A 21225-nucleotide genomic window follows, 5' to 3' on the forward strand; every position below is an offset into this window, starting at 1 on the left:
ACGTCTCAGCAAAAAGGAACTGCGCGGTCAGACTATTACGAGGCATGCGCAGAAGGAACAACTCCTCGCTCGCGCCAGGCACGCCCCTCCTCGGCCTAGTTACGTCGTCATACGTACGACGGTGTCGCGTGCCGAATGCTACTCAAGTTACATTCCTCTTTCTTTAAAGTACCAAAAGTAAAAGTACTCAAATTATTGAAAATAGCAGATCTAAAAGCTCACAACACGTTGTGAGCTTGCAGATATGCTATTTTCAAATAGCCTATGTATAAAATAGGACTAAATACAGTGGTTAATGTGTGTTTTATTATATAATAGTTGATGTATGCATAGTAACTAAAGTTTTCAAATAATTGTAGTGGAAAGTACAAATTTGCCTCTGAGTTGTAGTGGAGTAGAAGTAGAAGTATTGAAAATAGGAAATACTCCAGTATTCCAATAATTACAATTAATTCTAATGGAGGGATTAAAAATCTATGTCGCTCACAAATATTAATTAGGCATAGGCTATGCATGATTTTTTTTAAATGTAGGCCTAGGCCCTACTGTATGTCAATGTGGGTGAAATACATTTGTTCATTGATTTTCAGTTGGAAACGACATGGGTCATGGGTTAATTTTTTTTAAGCAAAATGTATTCAAAGAGTACACATGACATTGTATTCAAGTTACAAAATTAAAACAACTGTTTGGTTTTATATTTTCTCCTACAACTCCCTTCCACCCCTCCCCATTCCTCCACATCCTCCTTCACCACAAGGCCGGACATACACAGGCAACAATACACATGTGTAAAATCAAATAAATTAGGTACATAATTTAAAAATACAAGACACTATGTTCTGGGGAATAATTAACAAATGCAAATTTGAGAGGAGGAAAATAAGAAAAAGAAAAGGGGAAACAAATAAAATAATAATAATAATAATAGCAGTAGTGTATAAACAAAAAAAAACAAAATAAATAAAATTAAAAAATACAAAAAAACTGTGGTCATCATGGTTTTAAATTAAATATTAGGTGCCAGACACCAGATACCAGGAAGTGGATTACAGTGTCAAAATAAAATCAACCCATTCATGGTGACACATAATACTTTTATTTTGAAATACACAAGACATCCAAACGGAAGTGATCGAAATACAGCTGCGGACTTAACAGTTTCATCCCTTTTTCCTCCACAAATCGATAGATGATAGGCTTTTTATTGTCAGTCTTGTTGTAACGTAGTCACAAAAGGTAAGCACCTAATAATGTCAAATGTATAATATGGATGTATATGTATGTACACCCAGGAGAATGTCGTTGTATTTACTATAGCGTTGTGCTTCATGGCTGCAGTGATGCCTTTGTGTCTCATCTTAAGATGATGCAGACAGCTAGCTGTTAGCCATTAGCTGTCTGTCTGTCTGTCTGTCTGTCTGTCTGTCTGTCTGTCCCCTGCATTAATTGACTGGACAGTGTGACGGTCAGCTGTGTTGTGTTGCATAGCTTATTGCTTCAGATCCATGCACACTGGGCTTGCAATAATCTATACTTACTTTGGTTGTTAACATTTACTCAAAGAACCACTATCAAAATTTGATTAGTTTCATCATTATGCTCTCTTCTTCAAATTGGCATCATTGGTCCTGATGCGGTTGATGGGATGACATGAGAGTAGGCAGGCGTCAGCTGTCAACTCACATGTTTTGCTTAAGTAAAAGTATCAATACTGCAATGTAGAAATACTCTGTTACAAGTAAAAGTCTTGGAATTCAAAATGTACTTAAAAGTACAAAAGTATTGGTACCAAAAAAGTACCAAGAGTAGAAAGTACTCATTATGCAGAATTGTCCCATTTCACAAGTTTTCCAAAAAAAAAATCCTTTGAAAATAGCAGATCTACAATCTCACAATGCGTGGCATTACTACATATTGTGAGCTTGTAGATCGGCTATTTTGTAATGGCAGAAATGTATATAGGGCTAAAGTGGCTAATGTTTGTTTTGTAAATATAATCAAAATCTACAAAGTAACTAGTAACTAAATTTGTCAAATAATTTTAGTGCTATAATATTTAGTATAATATTTGTAGTGGAGTAGAAGTAAAAGTACAGAAAATTGGAAATACTCCAGGAAAGTAAAAATACCAAATTCGTGCAGTACTTGAGTAAATGTACTTAGTTACTTTCCACCACTGCAATCCAGTCAGTGACCAATAGATATAGTGACAGTTGTTAATCCGTGACATATTAGTATTGTGATAAAAACATAAAAAAAAAAAGAATTATCAGTGCTTTATATAATCGAATAGATTGATTTAATTGTTGCGATTAAATACAAAAATATGTCTTTGCCTCAGGGGTTCCGTCATGGCCTTGAAACGGAGAAGGACGACGTCCCCATGTAGCAGTGTGAGTGGAGGAGACTTCGAAGACAGCCAGCCGGCGTCGTCAGTGTCTTTAGCGGGGAGGAAGAGGAGAAGGCCTTCAAACATTCCAACTGTTGATCCTGTAAATTGACATATTTTTATGTTGTCTTTCTTTCAACAACTCATCTGTTGGTGTAGAGAATAGATTCAGAATGTTAATCCATTAAGACCGGGAACGCATCTGTGTCACTTTAGATCTCTTTGGGTATTCAAAAATAGCAGATATACAAGCTCATAGCGCGGCACCGAGTGCCGCGCTATGAGCTTGTAGATCTGCTATTTTTGAAAAATCTGGAAAACTTGTGCAAATCTTTGAAAATATATTCTACAAATGTCTTCTATATCCCAACAGTTTTTCTTTTAAAACGTATGTTGCTAACTCAAGGCCAAGGACTCCCAAAATGATATGTATTTGACCGTGGACCCCCATCTCAAAATATGTTGTTCCAGGGACCCCCAGAAGCACAGGTCGGAGTTAAAAATGTTCACTTTAAAACACATGTATTCAAAGATTTGCTCTACAAGCTCTTATGAACTTGTATATCTGCTATTTTTGAGTAGCCAAACAAATCTAAAATGACACAGATGCGTTCCCGGTCTTATAGGTTAAATGTCACTTAAAATATTATTTACTAAACCGGCATAGCTTAGGATGTAGCCTACTGTACATCAATTTCATAGTTTTGGTCTTCTACCTTGCAGATTGCCGTGTGTCATGAACTGTACAACACAATCAGAGATTACAAGGACGATCAGGGCAGGATGCTATGTGAGCTGTTCATCAGAGCCCCCAAAAGAAGGTGAATGGTAGAAATATTACAACTTCTGCCCACAGCACGACACAGCAGTGGTGGAAAAAGTATTCAGATGTTTTACTTAAGTAAAAGTATCAATACTGCAATATAGAAATACTCCGTTAGGGCGCGCTCTCACCAAAAGTTGGCTGGCCGCTGTTAAACGCAGGTTGTGCATGGCCACAGTTTTTTGCAGCCAGCGGATTCTAAAAAAACGCTGTGACGCACCTGTCACTCACATTCAAGACCGTCCCCGTAGCCCGCACCGCCACTTAGACACTAGCCACTAGACACTAGCCACTAGACAAAAAATGTCTTTGCACTTTCACACTTAGGGTTCGTACATCTACATACACATTCAGATTTAAAATATAAAGTACTTACCCCATGGCCACGGATGTTACAATCATGTACGGGCCCTCATAAGTATCCGTATCTCCCGTATTGTTCAATAAAAAGCATTTTAATCCAATCAGTGGTCATTTTCTCCGTATGCTTTCAACTGCGCGACCCTTGCGGTTGAGAGGTGTATTGCACTGTTGGTACATTATAACTCTATGGGAAAATGGCCACCAATCGGATTAAAATGCTTTTTATTGAACAATACGGAAGATACGGGTACTTCTGAGGGCCCGTACATGATTGTAAAATCCGTGGCCATGGGGTAAGCACTTTATATTTTATATCTGAATGTGTATGTAGATGTACGAGCCCCAAGTGCACACATCATAAAGTACTGGGTGAGATGCAACAGCTACAACCAGTTGGTCCACTGAGAGCACCATGTTGCTTCCTGAGTCTTGGGACGGTCCGCCTTTGACTCACCCGATTGGACAAAGGGGGAAAATCAGCTCCTGCCTCCAGAGGTAAAATAAAAGTGCGGTGGGAGCGTACCCTTAGGGCGCGCTCCCACCGCACTTTTATTTTACCTCTGGGGCAGAATCTGCCAATGCTTTGTCAATGCAAATGCGTGGATTCACGCAAGAGCAGATTTTTCCGCTTGTCACGCAGACCTTGCGTTTATCCGCTCTACACGAAGAAGCATTAAACTGCTGGAGGCAGGAGCTGATTCTCCCCCTCTGTCCAATCGGGTGAGTCGAAGGCGGACCGTCCCAAGACTCAGGAAGCAACCTGGTGCTCTCAGTGGACCAACTGACCATGAAAGAGTTCCATATGACTGACATTAAAGAACTGGCCTGGTTACAAGTCAGTGTGGTCGCAAAGGCTTCACGTTAGTGTAATAATATATTTAGTGTAATAATATTACTCTAACTATATATTTAATAGCCTTGTCAGTTAAAAATAGTCTTCACTTTTGCACTTGGGGTTCGTACATCTACATACACATTCAGATTTAAAATATAAAGTGCTTACCCCATGGCCCCATTTTACAATCATGTACGGGCCCTCAGAAGTATCCGTTATCTTCCGTATTGTTCAATAAAAAGCATTTTAATTCGACTGGTGGCCATTTTCCCATAGAGTTATAATGTACCAACAGTGCAATACACCTCTCAACCGCTAGGGTCGCGCAGTTGAAAGCATACGGAGAAAATGACCACTGATTGGATTAAAATGCTTTTTATTGAACAATACGGAAGATACGGATACTTATGAGGGCCCGTACATGGTTGTAACATCCGTGGCCATGGGGTAAGTACTTCATATTTTAAATCTGAATGTGTATGTAGATGTACGAACCCCAAGTGTGAAAGTGCAAAGACATTTTTTGTCTAGTGGCTAGTGTCTAGTGGCTAGTGTCTAGTGGCGGTGCGGGCTACGGGGACGGTCTTGAATGTGAGTGACAGGTGCGTCACAGCGTGTTTTTAGAATCCGCTGGCTGCAAAAAACTGTGGCCGTGCACAACCTGCGTTTAACAGCGGCCAGCCAACTTTTGGTGAGAGCGCGCCCTTATAGAAATTCTAAATTTACTTGAGTAAAAGTACAAAAGTATTGGTATCAAAATGTACATAAAGTACCAAAAGTAAAAGTTCTAAAATGTTTGAAAATAGCAGATCTACAAGCTCACCACGCGTCGCATCGAGCATGTAGATCGGCTATTTTCAAATAGCCGATCCAAATGTATAAAATAGGGCTGAAGTGGTTGATGTATGTTTTATGATATAATAATTGATAATTGTAAAGTAACTAACTCAAGTTTTCAAATAATTGTAGTGGAGTAAAAGTACAATATTTGCCTCTGAGATGTATAGTGGAGTAGAAGTAAAAGTACTGAAAATTAAAAATACTCCAGTAAAGTAAAAGATACCTCAGAATTGTTCTTAACTACAGTACTTGTGTACATGTACTTAGTTACTTTACACCACTGCTACACAGTTGATATAACAGATTCCTAAGGCCAGGTATAGATTTACAAGTGTTGCTTATTTCTTAAAAAGGAATCAACCAGACTATTACCATGTGGTGTCTCAGCCTATCGACATGATGAAGATCCAGCAGAAACTTAAGATGGAGGAGTATGACGACGTGGAGCAACTCACAAATGACTTTCAGCTTTTATTCAACAACGCAAAGACTTACTATAAGGTAACAACTTCTGTAACTGAATCAGTTGACAACAGATGATATGGTAAGTTAAAGAGGTGGTGCCATGTTTTTGCACTTTTTCTGTATTTCATGTGTCTATGAGGTTGATAGAACTTCATTAAGCCCCCCGGTGGTGGTTTTATGTTGTTTTATGTCTTCTCTGATTATTTGGAGTTTCTTCCTGGAGGCTGAAATCTTGAGGGTCAAACGTGCCAATAGAGAAACAGCCCTTTAGTGACATCACAGAGCCCCCAAAAAACATACCCTCCCCCCCATTATCATAACACAACAGGTGTGGGCATGAGGAGGAGGAGGGACTAGGACAGGTGGGTGGTGCTAAGGTGGTGGAGGAGGTGCTAAGGTGAGAACCAGGCATACTTAATGAACTGGAGGGGTGTCCACATAAAAACTTTTTTTTAAACAATTTCCGTACACTTTTTTTGGGGGAAAAAAATCCTTACATAATAATATTACCTTATGATCAGGTTTTAGGGTTGAAAAATATCATGGCACTCCATCTTTAATGGTGGTGCTAGAAAAGTAACTGTGTTACAACAAATGATATATAGTATATATATCGTGTGCAGTGGTGGTTTTTACCTATGCAAAAGTTACGAGTAAAAGTCCGGAATTCAACATTTACTTGAGTAAAAGTACAAAAGTATTGGCATCAAAATATACGTAAAGTACCAAAAGTAAAAGTACTCATGCAGAATGTCCCGTTTTAAGTTTTCAAAATGTGTAAAAATCTTTTGAAAATAGCAGATCTACAAGCTCACAACGCGTCGCGATGTGACACGTTGTGAGCTTGTAGATCTGCTATTTTCAAAAGATTGAGTACTTTTACTTTCGAATAGCCGAAATATATATAGAGCTTAAGTGATTTAATGTATGTTTAGAAATACAAATCTAAATCTACAAAGTAACTAGTAACTAGAGTTTTCAAATAAAGGTAGTGGAGTAAAAGTACAATATTTTCCTCAGAGATGTAGTGGACTAGAAGTAAAAGTATTGAAAATTGGAAATACTCCAGTAAAGTAAAACTACCTCAAAATCGTACTTAAGTACAGTACTTGAGTAAATGTACTTAGTTACTTTCCACCACTGTATATATGTATTTATACATACACCATTTCATAGGTGATACATCAAGTCTTTGCATTGTGTGTGTAGCCAGAGAGTCCGGAGTACAGGGCAGCCTGTAAACTATGGGACCTGTACCTGCGAACCAAGAATGAGTTTGTTCAGAGAGGGGATTACGATGACGATGACGACGACGGGTACGATCTGCTAGATAATCCTGGAGGTTCTGCTGAGGACGAGGTGACTCACTCACTCACTCACTCACTCATACGTACTTTACGTACATACATACGTTTCACTGCTTCAGCCCAGCCCCGCACATGAACTCTGCAGCCGCACTGAGGCCCCTGCTGGAAAGCATCCCAGCCCAAACATTAACGTAACTAATAATTGGGCCGCACGACCCGGAAATTAGCGTAATAATCCTAAAACGGGAGCGAAAATATTTAAAAAATAAAATAAAATATATATATATTTTTTTGGCCCAGCGGCCCACCGGGCATTTGCCCGGTACGCCAAATGGCCAGTCCGCCGCTGCACACACACGTGCACACACCCATACACACACACACACACACACACACACACACACACACACACACACACACACACACACACACAAACAAACAAACACATGTGTTTCACAATCTTGTTAAGCACTTAAGCCCTACAGTATATATACAGTACATATACTTTTTGTACAACAAATAGTGAAAATAGCCAATCTACTGTATAAGCTCACAACATGTCGCATTACGACGAGCTTGTAGATCTGCTATTTTCGTTATTTTTTAAACTTTTTGAAAAATCTCACATTTTGACTTATTTTGACTTATTTTATTTATATATTGACCCGAAAATGCGAGTTATTTTGTGCAACTAACAATTTTGGACTACCTCACCTCACAACAACAGACAAGGCCCCTGTGATCTTTGGCGCAGCCCCCAAGGGTGGGCCCCGAACCCCAGCTTGGGAACCACTGATATCTATAAGTGATATTTCCTCATATAAACTGATTTCTTTTTAAAATTTTGACAGAATGCACCCACATGCTTGAAAGAGGTTCTTGAGCAGATCCTCGATCACGTGTTGTGTTACGCTGAACCCTCTGGCCGTCTGCTCAGCGAGCTTTTCCAGAAGCTGCCCTCCAAAGTGGTAGGTGTAACATCTATATTACTTTGCAGTGGCAGTTTGTAGAGATGTACTGATTTTACCATTTTTTCCTTCCCAGTACTGATTCCGATACCAATCTCTTTAAAAAAAAATCCATTAATAATTGTTAAAGTGCAGCTACCAGTTAGTAAAATAATGTAAATAATACAGTAAGAGTATAAAACAAGTCGTGCGACTTCAACTGAAACATTCAAAATACAAAATAATTGACTGTAAATGACATAAATTACATCGCAATGGCATAGACTGGCATACCCGCCGATACCAGCATTTTAGGCAGTGTCGGCAGCAGTATATTGCAGCTATTGGTATCGGAACAACTCTAGCAGTTTGAGACAGTGGCGTGCACAGACATTTTGAGGGGCAGGTGCTCAAGTAATTTATACTTTTTTTGTTTACTTGGTCTGCTCTTTTTTCCCTCTACACCTAAACCTCTTTGCCAAAAATAGCCGATCTACAAGCCCACAACGCGCGAGGCGTTGTGAGCTTGTAGATCTGCTATTTTTGGCTAAAGTTCTCCTCAGAAAAGGGATGCTAGGTTTCGAGTGGTTATGGTAAAAACAAAAATCATATCACATAAAGATTTGGCGGACCCCCTGTAGTAACTCTGACGACCCTCTAGGGGTCCCGGACCCCCAGTTGAAGACCCCTGCTGTAAACTGAAAGGGCACTTCTGGTCAAGAGGGCAAAGGGCAGGTGCTCTAGCACCACCTAGAGTCTATCTGTGCACGTCCCTGGTTTGAGAATAAAGTACTGTAGCAAGGCTTTGACATGCAGGTTTGCTTTTTTTTGTCAGCAATACCCAGACTATTATGCTATCATCAAGGAACCGATAGATCTGAAAACCATCGCTCAAAAGATTCAGGTATGCCATTGTGCTTTCTTCGTTTAGTGCTTTGGATGTATGTTACATGCAGCAGCTTTTGAGAAATTGTATTAATATAAATGTGTCTTGTTCTTCTTTTTTTTTTACTAGATGAACAACTACAGAAGTGTTAGTACCATGGCTAAAGACATAGATCTACTGGTAAAGAATGCCAAAACATATAATGAGCCTGGATCACAGGTTTTTAAGGTAAACGAGACTGTTATGAATATGAATATGTGAAGTATTAAGTAGTACTGTACATGTATGTAAAGTCCAAAAAATGCTTTTGAGTGATAATCCACTTCTGTGCTGAAGGATGCAAACTTCATCAAAAGGATTTTTCAACAAAAAAGGGCTGACATGGAGCATGCAGAACCCGTCAAGTCCAGTATTCGCATCAGGTACCCTTTTCACGTTGGAAAGCATGTGGAATAAAGTCCTATTAACTCATTGAGTGCCATTAACGTGTTTCACGTGTTTTAGCGCTATGGTGTTGAGTGCCATTAACGTGTTTCACATGTTTTTGAAAAAAATAGAAAAAAAACAAAAAACAAGATATCATCATCTGAAGATTTGCAGCTCCATCCACTCCTTGTTTAACTTATAACTTAAAAAGGCTGTATCTCGCTTCCTAAGCACTTTTTTTTTACTTTGAAAAAATAAAAAAATAAAAATTGAAATAGATAATAATAATTTGGGCACTCAATGAGTTAACTTGGACTATATGAAAATGTCATGTTACGGTTATTGTGTTTTTTTTGTGGTAATTGCAATTAACGATATCATTGTCATAATCAAAATATGTTTAAAATGCAGAAAATGCTATTAAAATAAATAAATAAATAAAGACATTTTTTAATTATATATACTGTATATATACCATATTATATATATATATATATATATATATATATATATAGTCCAGTAGTCATAAATGACACAGTGGTTCTGCATACTACTGATAGTTTATTCAAGCACTCTTGCGGCTCGAATACACCAACGTCGAACTTGCTGGCTGCATATACACTTAAGGAAATGAGTCCAAGTGCCCGACAGCAACACAAACATTCTCACACACCTCTCCGCTCAGGGGAGGAAGTGCAACCACTAACGTGTCCGTGTCCCAGCTACCTTATAAGGAGTTCCGGGCATTTAACTTACGGTTTTCCGGTACAAAACAAATGCAAAATAAATACATGCAAACAGCCCCGAGGTGAAAAGGGTGACAACATGTTTTTTTTTTTCGGGTCAGGTGTCACACTATTGCCCTATTTGGATTCAAAACGGCTAATGTAGCTGAAAAGCTACTAGTTTGCATGTCTGAATAATGCAAAAACAGAATTATTTGTTTGCATTTGCTTTTTTTCTCCCCCATATATTTTCATAATAAAAAAAGTGCGTATCGTATCGAAATCGTATCGAAGTTGTGAGCCCAATATCGTATCGCTTCGTGAAATTAGTGTATCGGCACACCCCTAAATATTTGTACTGCCTCATAGGACATCATTTTACTGTACTTCCTTTTTAAACAGTGGCAGCTAAAGTAGAGCCCGCCTACTAAAGAACTGTATCCAGTCATTTTCACACACACATACTACTGTACATCAGTGGTGTAGTCTAGTTTTTTTTTAGTGTAGGCTGTGATTGTTCCCTCCCACGCGCGAGCACATACACATGCACGGTTGGGAGGCTTAGACGCATATTCTCAAAGTTTTGCAGGGCCCAGGCAGCGTCTATAGCGTCTAAACCACTGCCTGTACATGGATGGACACACACACAGACCGTTCCACTGTTTCTCTCTAGACCGGATAGGAGTGTTTTGTATTGTGATAAACAATATAAAATTGTAATTGTCCCACCTCTCTCTGTCTCTATCTCTCTCTCTCTCTCTCTTTCTCTCTCTCTCTCTCTCTCTCTCTCTCTCTCTCTCTCTCTCTCTCTCTCTCTCTCTCTCTCTAAGGAACAGAAGGTCAGCACAGGGAGACCGCCTCCAAGCTATCACCATGGCACTCCAGTATGAAAGTGATGAGGAAGGCATTCTCTCTGGTAGCTTTTTTCCCCCCCTTATTTTTGGCATCTGTACAACAGACATGTACAGTCAGTCAGTCAGTCACTGGATATTTATATATATATATCGTCCATTTTGTGTTGTCGCTCAGGGTCCGTGCACTATGACGAAGGGGAGTCCGAGGCGGAGAGCCTGCACTCCAGCATGGACATGAGCAACCCCATCTTCCAGCTGTACGAGGCGGTGCGGGGGGGCAGGAACAGCCAGGGCCAGCTGATATCGGAGCCGTTCCTGCAGCTGCCCTCCAGGAAGGACTACCCGGACTACTACCTGCAGATCAGCCAGCCCACTTGCCTCTTTCAGATCAGGTATGGCAAAAAAACTAGAGTCTCAGATCACCGTGTTGTTCCTACCACACATCATCCATATGCACATCGCTACAGTCACTATTCACTAAGCCATCGGTTCTCAAAGTGGGGTCCGGGGACCCCCCGGGGTACTTGAGGGGGTTCCAGGGGGTCCCCAGCTAAATGATGGATACCAAATGGACCCTTATGGGTCTGTAACTCTGAGCGTGTACAAATGGAACCAAATGGACCCTAACGGGTCCATTTGGTTCCATTTGTACACTCTCAGAGTTAAATTAACATTGATTTTACATTATAAATTGGGGTCCCAGAGATAGAGATTCCATTAACTCATTCACTGCCTGAATTATTGCTGGCCGCGTTTGCCCACTGCCAGAGATTTTTCATTGAAAAAATAAAAAAGTACTCAGGAGCCGAGATACAGACTTTTTAAGTTTCAAGTTAACAAGGAAGTGGATGGGAGTCTAGATCTTCGAAAAATCATATCTCCTTGGTCTTTGTGTCAAAAAAAAAAGAAGAAAAAAAAAAAAGTACGTTTTTTACGTCAGTGGCAGTATTGGTAAACGGGAATAATTACGTTTTTTACGTCAGTGGCATTGAATGAGTTAAATGGAGTCTGCAGCTTAATGCATGTCAAACTGGGGGTCCTTGAAATTAAAATGGTTGAGAATCACTGCTGGAGCCGTAAAAATCTTCTCTTACCCTGGCTTATCTTTTCAAATGGGGGTCCGTGGGCTAATAAGTGTCAATTTGGGGGTCCTTGACATGAAAACGTTTGAGAACCACTGCACTAAGCAGCATGCACCGATATGGAAATTCGGGATTTTCCAAACGCCACAATCAACCAATACCGATAATCTACTGATATTCTATTATTTGTTAACCTATTTGAGCCCTGGCAATAAAACAAACAATAAAAACGGTATACTACACTTCATTATACCGTACTGTGCAGTAAACATATGGATTTAAAGAACAGCACTTTTATTGTGCCATTGTTTCACATAGCCAATCATGAACACATACTGTACAAGTGGACATTTGGAACAGATTAATGTTTTAAACACAATATTAATGGACCTATTTGTTGATGTCTATTGTCCACTGCCCTCTGTGAATGTTATCAATCCAGCGATGCAACCATTCTAGTCAATGATGCAAAACTCTGCCAATTCCGATATTCAAACTACATCCTGGTGCAATTAGTTTTTAGTTTTGCTTTGTTGCTGGTTTTTTTTTTGCTTTTTGTTTTCAACATAATTCTCTCTGTTTATTTTTCATCCCCATGGCATCAGACACACACATACTGTACAATACGGTATTTCTGTCCCCTCCTTCCCAAATGTGAGAGCCCAGTAATTCCCCACAGGAACAAGATGAAGAACAATGAGTATGAGAGCGTGGAGCACCTTGACGCAGATCTGACTCTGATGTTTGAGAATGCCAAACGCTACAACATGCCTCACTCCTCCATCTACAAGCGGGCGCTCAAACTCCAGCACGTTCAGCAGGTCAGTTTCTACTTCCTAGGCTAGCAGCCCTTTCAAGTCCGAGGAGGTGTGAATGTTTTGTTGCTGTCGGGTAGAAACATTCGTATGTCCAAAACTGTTCATTTTCAGGAAATTGGGAAAAAGAACCTGTGTTCCAATGGATCTAATGTAGTTATTATTTAGTCACAAGCACTTTGCGTTTCACTCTAAACTGCTTTCACGAGGGCACGGTGGCGCGGTCGGTAGCGATGTCGCCTCACAACTAGAAGGTCCTGGGTTCGATTCCCACCGGGGACACTGTGGGCGCTGGGGGGCGTGTCTTCTCCTCCGTGTCATCAGCGCCCATACCCTAGGTGGGGTTGGCGAAAGGGCCTACTCTGTGTGGAGTTTGCATGTTCTCACTGAGAACTCACAAAACTCCCTCACAAAAACGTGTAGTAATCCTGGTCACTATAACGCCTCCCCCATGACAGCCGGGGCGCCTGATGGAGGGGAAAGGAACTGGTTGGAATAACGTGTTCCTTCCACGCGCTTCGTCCAACCAGGGAAACTCCCCCCTGTCAGGTGACAAGAAGGTCAGTTGGCTCTCATGCATTGAATGAGGCATGAGCTCGGCCCTGGCCTCCCTAGGCTGGTGAGGGGAGTGTAGTGCCCAGGATCACTTAGAAAATTGGCACCGGGTGAAAAATAAGGGTTACAAAATCGTGGGATGATTTTTTCTTTATAAAAAATAAACTGCTTTCACTTTCAAAATGTTTCAAAAACAGCCAATCTACAAGCTCACAACGTGTCGCACCACGACGCATTCTATGCAAGAATCTGCGTAGAATGTGTGCGATACAGGTTTTGATCCCGTGTCTGTTCTCTATGTGGCCGAAGGTTAACGAGCCACAGAAGAGCGAAAGTTTGTGTTTTATTTTATCACTTTATCACTTAATATCACATAATCTCCATCTAGCTGAAGAAAAAGGAACTTTTACAGAGGGATGACGACGATGGAGACAGCATGCTCTCCTCTGCCACGTCTGACACTGGCAGCTTGAAGAGAAAAAGGTAGACCCCCTTGTGTCTATGGTAGCCCTCCTAGCTTCTTCTCTCCGGTAAAGGAAACATGAACTTGTTTCAGTGGTGTAAAGTAACTTAAGTACATTTACTCAAGTACTGTACTTAACTCTCTCAGTGCCAAGCCACGAGTTATCCGGAGTTTTTTCTGAATGCCCTCCCTTTTTTTTTCTTTTTTTTTTTTGGAAAAGAATGTTCAGAACCCAAGATATCGTGATCCGAAGACTTGCTGCTCCATTCACCCCTTGTTTAACTTATAACTGAAAAAGGCTGTATCTTGCTTCCTAAGCACTTTTTTTTTAATTAAAAAAAAAAAAATGCTGACACAGTATGAACATATTTTTTTATTTCATTGGCACTGAGAGAGTTAAGTACAATTTTTTAGGTATTTTCACTTTAGTGGAGTATTGCCAATTTTCAATACTTTTACTTCTACTCCACTATATCTCTGAGAAAATATTGCACTTTTACTCTACTACAATTATTTGACAACTTTAGTTACTAGTTAGCTTGCAGATATAAATAATTATATTATAAAACATACATTAACCACTTTAGCCCTATTTAGCCCTATATTGAAAATAGCAGATCTACAAGCTCACAACGTGTCGCATCATATTTATAAATTGAGGTATTGATACTTTTACTCAAGTAAAACATTTGAGTACCTTTTCCACCACTGACTTGTTTGACGTTTGGCTTTGTTGATCTCTTGTTCCGACCGTCTGAAGCCACAAGAAGAACACAAAGAAGAACCGCATGAAAGTCCTTTTCACCGCCGTGACCGAGGCGCGGCTGAGCGGCCGCAGACTTTGTGAACTCTTCATGGTCAAGCCCTCCAAGAAGGACTACCCCGACTACTACAAGGTCATCCTGGAGCCCATGGACCTGAGAACGATCGAGTTCAACATCCGATCGGAGAAGTACGTGACCGAAGAAAACATGATGGATGACTTCAGGCTCATTTTTCGCAATGCACGACACTACAACGAGGAAGGCTCCCAGGTAGCGGCCCCGTTTATGTTAATAAAAGCATTGATGAAAATTGAAAAGCAATGATGAGGGTTGATTTAAACTTATTGGGCCCGATTCACAAAGCTGGTGTAAATATGGGTGTGAATAAAATGTCTAAAAGGAGAGTGTATTTTCTCTATGCAAAAACCGACGTGCAATTCACAAAGGGGTGTGTAAATCCCTGACATGTGCGGATCACAGTTGTTCCTCATTTTTGAAGGTCAGAGGCGTGTTCATATGGAAGATTCTTTGCATTGCTCCACGCCCCCATTTAACCCATTAAGACCTGGAACTGTCAATTTTAGATTTAAGCTAAAAAGCGTTATTTTACACTTTGGGCTATTCAAAAATAGCAGATATACAAGCTCATAGCACGGCACCGAGTGCCGCGCTACGAGCTTGTAGATCTGCTATTTTTGAAAAATCGTGAAAATCTTTGAATATATATATTTTTAAAGCGAACATTTTTAACTCAAATCTTTACTTCTGGGGGGTCACTGGAACAAAATATTTTGATGGGGGTCCGCAGCCAAATACATATAATTGCGGGGGTCCTTGACATGAAAAAGATTGAGCACCACTGATATAGAAACATACGTTTTTCAGAATACTGAGATTTAGGAGACATGTAGAATCGGCTTCAGGTCTCCATGGGTTAAGACCATAAAGCTGTTTACACTCAGAATGTGGGTGTAAACAGCTTAGTGAATCAAGCCCAATTTAAATTTCTTCTAGCTATTATTATATAGACTAACCATGAATAGGGATATTGCCTATAGCTAAGAGAGAGAGAGATCTCCGCATCGACCAAATGCCCCCTCGCTGTGAACATCTTGTCCTGTATTCTAGGTCTATAATGATGCTGAGATCCTGGACAAAGTTTTGAAGGACAGACGCAGGGAACTCGGCCCGGTGACCGATGACGACGACATGATGTCCCCTAAGTTAAAAATAAGTACGTTCCCGCCCGGGCAAGCAGTTCAGGTTAACCGTGCAGATACAGCAAACAAGGGTCTGATATCAACAACTGAGCTGTGTCTCAAAATACAGATACATATAGACTGGTCTGACTGATAAAGGACTATTATGCTAACTCACCAGGCCTGTCACAATTATTACATAATCTTCTAATCGCAATTATTTGAGATAATCGCAATTATTTTTGCATAATCGTTTCCATGTTGAAATATTTTCATACATTTTAAAATATAAAAAAAAAACATGAATAGCAGATCTACAAGCTTACAGGGCGTTACTTTGTGACGCATTGTAAGCTTGTAGATCAGCTATTTCTGCTATTTTTACATGTCATTTAAAAAAATATATATTTTAATAATTTCTTTTTATATTTTAGTTATTTGTCATATCTGCCCTGTGAAATGTTTGATTACGAAGCCTAAAAGGCAAACGGAAAATACAATTGTTATTCACATGTTTCAATGTTCAATGCCAAACTCGCAATTAAATCATCAGTCGCAATTATTTGAGTGACAATTAATCGTCAACTTGAATGTGTAATCGTGACGGCCCTGTATAACTCACGCACACTTTGATTTGCAGGGAAGAACAGCATCACCCTGAAGAAGTCCAAGTACCTGACCCCCTTGCAGCAGAAGCTGAGCGAGCTCTACGAGGCGGTCAAGACCTACACGGACAAGCGCGGCCGCCGCCTCAGCACCATCTTCCTGCGGCTGCCCTCGCGCGCCGAGCTGCCCGACTACTACGTGGCCATCAAGAAGCCCGTGGACATGGAGAAGGTCAAGAGCCACATGCTGGCCAACAAGTACCAGGACGTGGACGCGCTGGTGGAGGACCTGGTGCTCATGTTCAACAACGCCTGCACGTACAACGAGCCCGAGTCGCTGATCTACCGCGACGCCCTGGTGCTCCACCGCGTGCTGCTGGAGACGCGGCGCGACCTGGAGGCCGGCGGCGAGGACGCCCACGCGGCCGACGTGGCCCGCCTCATCCAGGAGCTCGTCCGCAGCCTGTTCGTGTCCGTGCTGGGCCACCAGGACGACGAGGGGCGGTGCTACAGCGACTCGCTGGCCGAGATCCCCGCGCTGGACCCCGTCAGCCCGGACAGGCCCCGGCTCAACTTTGAGGTCGTCCGGGCCAACGTGGACCGAGGCCGCTACAAGAGGCTGGACGTGTTCCAGGATCACATGTTCGAGGTGCTGGAAAAGGCCAGGCGGCTGCATAGGTAAAATGCATAGTCGTCGACTGTATATACCTAACTGTCTCTATCGCTTTCACCAGAGGTGGAAAGTAACTGTAGTACGTGTACTCAAGTACTGTTCTTCAGTACAATTTTGAGGTATTTGTGCTTTACTCGAGAATTTCCAATACTTTTACTTCTACTCAACTACATATCAGAGGTAAATTTTGTACTTTTTTTTTTTTTTTTTTTTCTTAAAATTTTTATCCCACAATTTTGTAACCCCATTTTTTACACCCAGTGCCAATTGTCTATGTCAGGGGTCTTCAACAGGGGGTCCGGGACCCCTAGGGGGTCCTCAGAGTTACTACAGGGGGTCCGCCAATTCTTTGTGTGACAGGATTTTTTCCTTTTACATTAACCACTTAAACTCTAGCATCCCTTTTCTGAGGAGAACTTTAGCCAAAAATAGAAGATCTAGATCGGCTATTTTTGGCAAAGAGTTATAGGTGTAGAGGGAAAAAAGAGCAGCAAAAGTTTATCTGAAACACAATGTTATACAATACAGAGGGGGTCCCTGCTTCATCTCTATCTCAGCTAGGGGGTCCTTGGCCTGAAAACGTTGAAGACCCCTGGTCTATGTAATCCTGGGCACTACCTTCCCTCTGCCAACCTAGGGAGGCCAGGGCCGAGCTCATGCCTCCTTCAATGCATGAGAGCCAACTGACCTTCTTGTCACCTGACAGGGGAGAGTTTCCCTGATTGGCCTCAACAATTATTTGAAAACTCTAGTTACTAGTTACTTTGTAGATTTTTATTATTTTTACAAAACATGCATTAACCATTCAGTCCTATATACACTTCGGCCTTTTGAAAATAGCCGATCTATAAGCTCACAATACGTCGCAAGGCGACGCATTGTGAGCACTTTCTACTTTTGGTACTTTAAGTACATTTTTTGATACCAATATTTTTGTACTTTTACTCAAGTAAATGTTGAATCCCAGACTTTTACTTGTATGCAGTTTTGATACTTTTACTTAAGTAAAAATCATGAGTACTTTTTCCACCACTGGTCGACTGTACCTAACTGTCTCTTATCACTTTCACTCTCCTAAATCTGAGCAATTGTAAAAGGTGCCGCACAAACTTGGAAAAAGGTAAAGGTGGCCCCCAAGCTCATTTACATGACATTATATACTGTAGCTCATAGATATTCAACTGGCGGCCCACGGGCCACGTGCGGCCCGCGAGGAGCTTCCTTGTGGCCCCTGGCCATATTAATTTTTTTTTTTTTTTTTTTTTCATAATTATTATTTATGTAAATATATGTTCGTTTTTATGTTATCAAAGTTAAAACAGTACAAATTATTTATCCTTCATTAGTTCTTGAAAGGCCATGTTTCATTGGAACTTAACTAAGAACCTTAAATAGAACCGAATTAGACCGAATTAGACCCGAAAAAAGGTTGATTTATATTGGTCAAATAGAACCGAATTAGACCCGAATTAGACCCGAAAAAAAATCAAATTGTGTGCGCACATGTGCGCGCACTGTGTGGCCCCCAACTCCAAATTATTTTACAGTTGTGGCCCCCTGCCTAATCTAGTTGAATACCCTGTAGCTGTTGAGTGTCACACCTTGTGTTTATTTTAGGACGGACTCTGAGATCTTCGAGGATGCCGTAGAGCTGCAGCAGTTCTTCATCCGCATCAGGGACGAGTTGTGTAAGAATGGAGAGATCCTGCTCTCCCCCGCGCTCAGCTACACGTCCAAACACCTGCACGGCGATGTGGAAAAGGAGAAGAAAGGGAAGCTCCCCAAGGAGTACGAGGAGGACAAGCTCAAGAGAGAGGAAGAGAAGAAAGGTATGCTGTTGTTGATAACCCATCTCACATGATGTCATATTATACAGTGGTGGAAAGTAGCTAAGTACATTTACTTAAGTACTATACTTAAGTACAATTTTGAGGTATTTGTACTTTACTTGAGTATTTCCAATTTCCAATACTTTTACTTCTACTCCACTACATCTCAGAGGCAAATATTGTACTTTTACTCCACTACAATTATTTGAAAACTTTTGTTACTAGTGACTTTTAAGATATACATTTTTTTTTTTTTACAAATCTCTTTATTATTTTTCTCAGACAGGTTAAAATACAGAAATTTTAGGCGGTTGAAAAAAGAGGTCTGAATTTTTTGACAAAAAACTACAAACAAACAAAGCACGTTATAACAAACAATAAAATTAGTACAGTAATTAGCATACATAATAGGGGTCATGAAAATAATAAGAATTAAAAAAAAAAAAACAGACACGACAGACAATAATCAAGAGATATACATTATTACATTATAAAACATACATTTACCAATTTAGCCCTATTTCATACCTAGGCTATTTGAAAATAGCCGATCTACAAGCTCGCAACGCGTCGCATCGCGACGCGTTGTGAGCTTGTAGATCTGCTATTTTCAAACATTTAGTACTTTTACTTTTGATACTTTAAGTACATTTTGATGCCAATACTTTTGTACTTTTACTCAAGCAAATGTTGAATTCTGGACTTTTACTTGTAACAGAGTAGTTTTATATCGCAGTAGTGGTACTTTTACTTAAGTAAAATGATTTAAGTACTTTTTCCACCACTGCGTCATATTAGTGGAAGTATGATATTTCTACTTAGCGTGTTGTGGATTTTTCCAGAAGCTGAGAAAGGCGACGACTCTGTTGGCGGCGCGTGGCAGTCGGGTGTGCAACGCACCTACAGCCAGGACTGCAGCTTCAAGGACAACATGTACCACGTGGGAGATTACGTCTACGTGGAGCCTGCAGAGCCCAAGCTTCAGCCTCACATCATCTGCATAGAACGCCTTTGGCAAGACGACGCTGGTGGGTCCCTCTTTAATGAGATTACACATTTCCTTAACCCATTAAGACCTGGAACTGTGTCATTTTTAGATTTGAGCTAAAAAGCTTTATTTTACACTTAGGCTATTTTTGGAAAAATCGTGAAAATGTGTGCATATTGTGTGCATATTTTAAAGCGAACATTTTTAACTCAAATCTTTGCTTCTGGGGGGTCCCTGGAACAAAATATTTTGATGGGGGGCCGCGGCCAAATACACATAATTTTGGGGGTCCTTCACATGAAAAAGATTGAACACCACTGATATAGAAACATACGTTTTTCAGAATACTGTTGAGATTTAGGAGACATGTAGAATCGGCTTCAGGTCTCAATGGGTTAACCCATTAACACCGGGAACGCATCTGTGTCATTTTAAGATTTCTTTGGCTATTTTTTTGCAAATCTTTGAATATACATATATATATATATATTTTTTTTTTTTTCAAGCGAACATTTGTAACTCAAATCTTTGCTTCTGGGGATTCTACAAATGTCTTCTAAATCCTTGAAAAAACATATGTTGCTATAATCAGTGGTTCTCAAACTTTTTTCATGTCGAGGACCCTCAAAATTATATGTATTTGGCCGCGGACCCCCCATCTCAAAATATTTTGTTCCAGGGACCAAAGCAAAGATTTGAGTAAAAATGTTTCGCTTTATACTCTATATATATATTTATATGCACAAATGTTCACGGTTTTTCAAAAATAGCAGATCTACAAGCTCATAGCGCGGCACCGAGTGCCGCGCCTTGAGCTTGTATATCTGCTATTTTTGAATAGGCAAAAACATCTAAAAAAAGATGCTTTCCCGGTCTTAAAGGGTTTATGCCAAAATATAATGGGTCTGTTAGATAGAAAAAAATAGATAAGATAAGATCGAGTTGGGACGTAGGATTGAACTCGAGGCAATTTTTCTTCACTTATTCTAATTCCAGGTGAGAAGTGGTTGTACGGTTGCTGGTTCTACAGGCCGAGTGCAACCTTCCATCTCGCTACGCGCAAGTTCCTCGAGAAGGAAATTTTTAAGAGTGACTATTACAACAAAGCTCCTGTCAACAAGATTCTGGGCAAGTGTGTGGTCATGTTTGTGAAGGTAAGTGCATGCTTTCCTTCTTTTACCAAGTCTGCTGAACCACAGCTTTTTTTTTTCTTTTTACAAGAGTCTGTCTGTTCAGCTTTGAGCAGGGACGTGCACAGATAGACTCTAGGTGGTGCTAGAGCACCTGCCCTTTGCCCTCTTGACCAGAAGTGCCCTTTTTACAGCAGGGATCTTCAACAGGGGGTCCGGGACCCCTAGGGGGTCCTCAGAGTTACTACAGGGGGTCCGC

General features: G+C 40.6%; 1 protein-coding gene across 7 annotated transcripts in view; it reads left to right on the forward strand.

Moving 5' to 3' along the window:
- Nucleotides 1-1137: 1137 nt before the first annotated feature.
- LOC311049674 (protein polybromo-1-like) overlaps nt 1138-21225 on the forward strand; it is a 47033-nt gene continuing 26945 nt past the window's right edge. For 4 of the 7 annotated variants that reach the window (XM_084063431.1, XM_084063435.1, XM_084063434.1 and 1 more), the window contains exons 1-19: nt 1138-1239; nt 2345-2495; nt 3116-3213; nt 5607-5754; nt 6928-7077; nt 7877-7993; nt 8808-8876; nt 8988-9086; nt 9195-9280; nt 10840-10925; nt 11039-11255; nt 12625-12766; nt 13704-13798; nt 14539-14812; nt 15671-15776; nt 16382-17024; nt 18637-18848; nt 19691-19876; nt 20833-20990. In XM_084063431.1, the coding sequence (XP_083919557.1) occupies nt 2355-2495; nt 3116-3213; nt 5607-5754; nt 6928-7077; nt 7877-7993; nt 8808-8876; nt 8988-9086; nt 9195-9280; nt 10840-10925; nt 11039-11255; nt 12625-12766; nt 13704-13798; nt 14539-14812; nt 15671-15776; nt 16382-17024; nt 18637-18848; nt 19691-19876; nt 20833-20990 (3027 nt within the window). In that variant the 5' untranslated portion in view covers nt 1138-1239; nt 2345-2354. Of the gene's footprint in view, nt 1240-2344; nt 2496-3115; nt 3214-5606; nt 5755-6927; nt 7078-7876; nt 7994-8807; nt 8877-8987; nt 9087-9194; nt 9281-10839; nt 10926-11038; nt 11256-12550; nt 12767-13703; nt 13799-14538; nt 14813-15670; nt 15777-16381; nt 17025-18636; nt 18849-19690; nt 19877-20832; nt 20991-21225 lie in introns of those variants that run through there. The other 3 variants (XM_084063432.1, XM_084063433.1, XM_084063437.1) reach the window with 3 other exon arrangements.

This window comes from Gymnoscopelus microlampas (assembly GCF_963454915.1).
Source record: "Gymnoscopelus microlampas genome assembly, chromosome: 7".
Taxonomy (NCBI): Eukaryota; Metazoa; Chordata; class Actinopteri; order Myctophiformes; family Myctophidae; genus Gymnoscopelus; species Gymnoscopelus microlampas.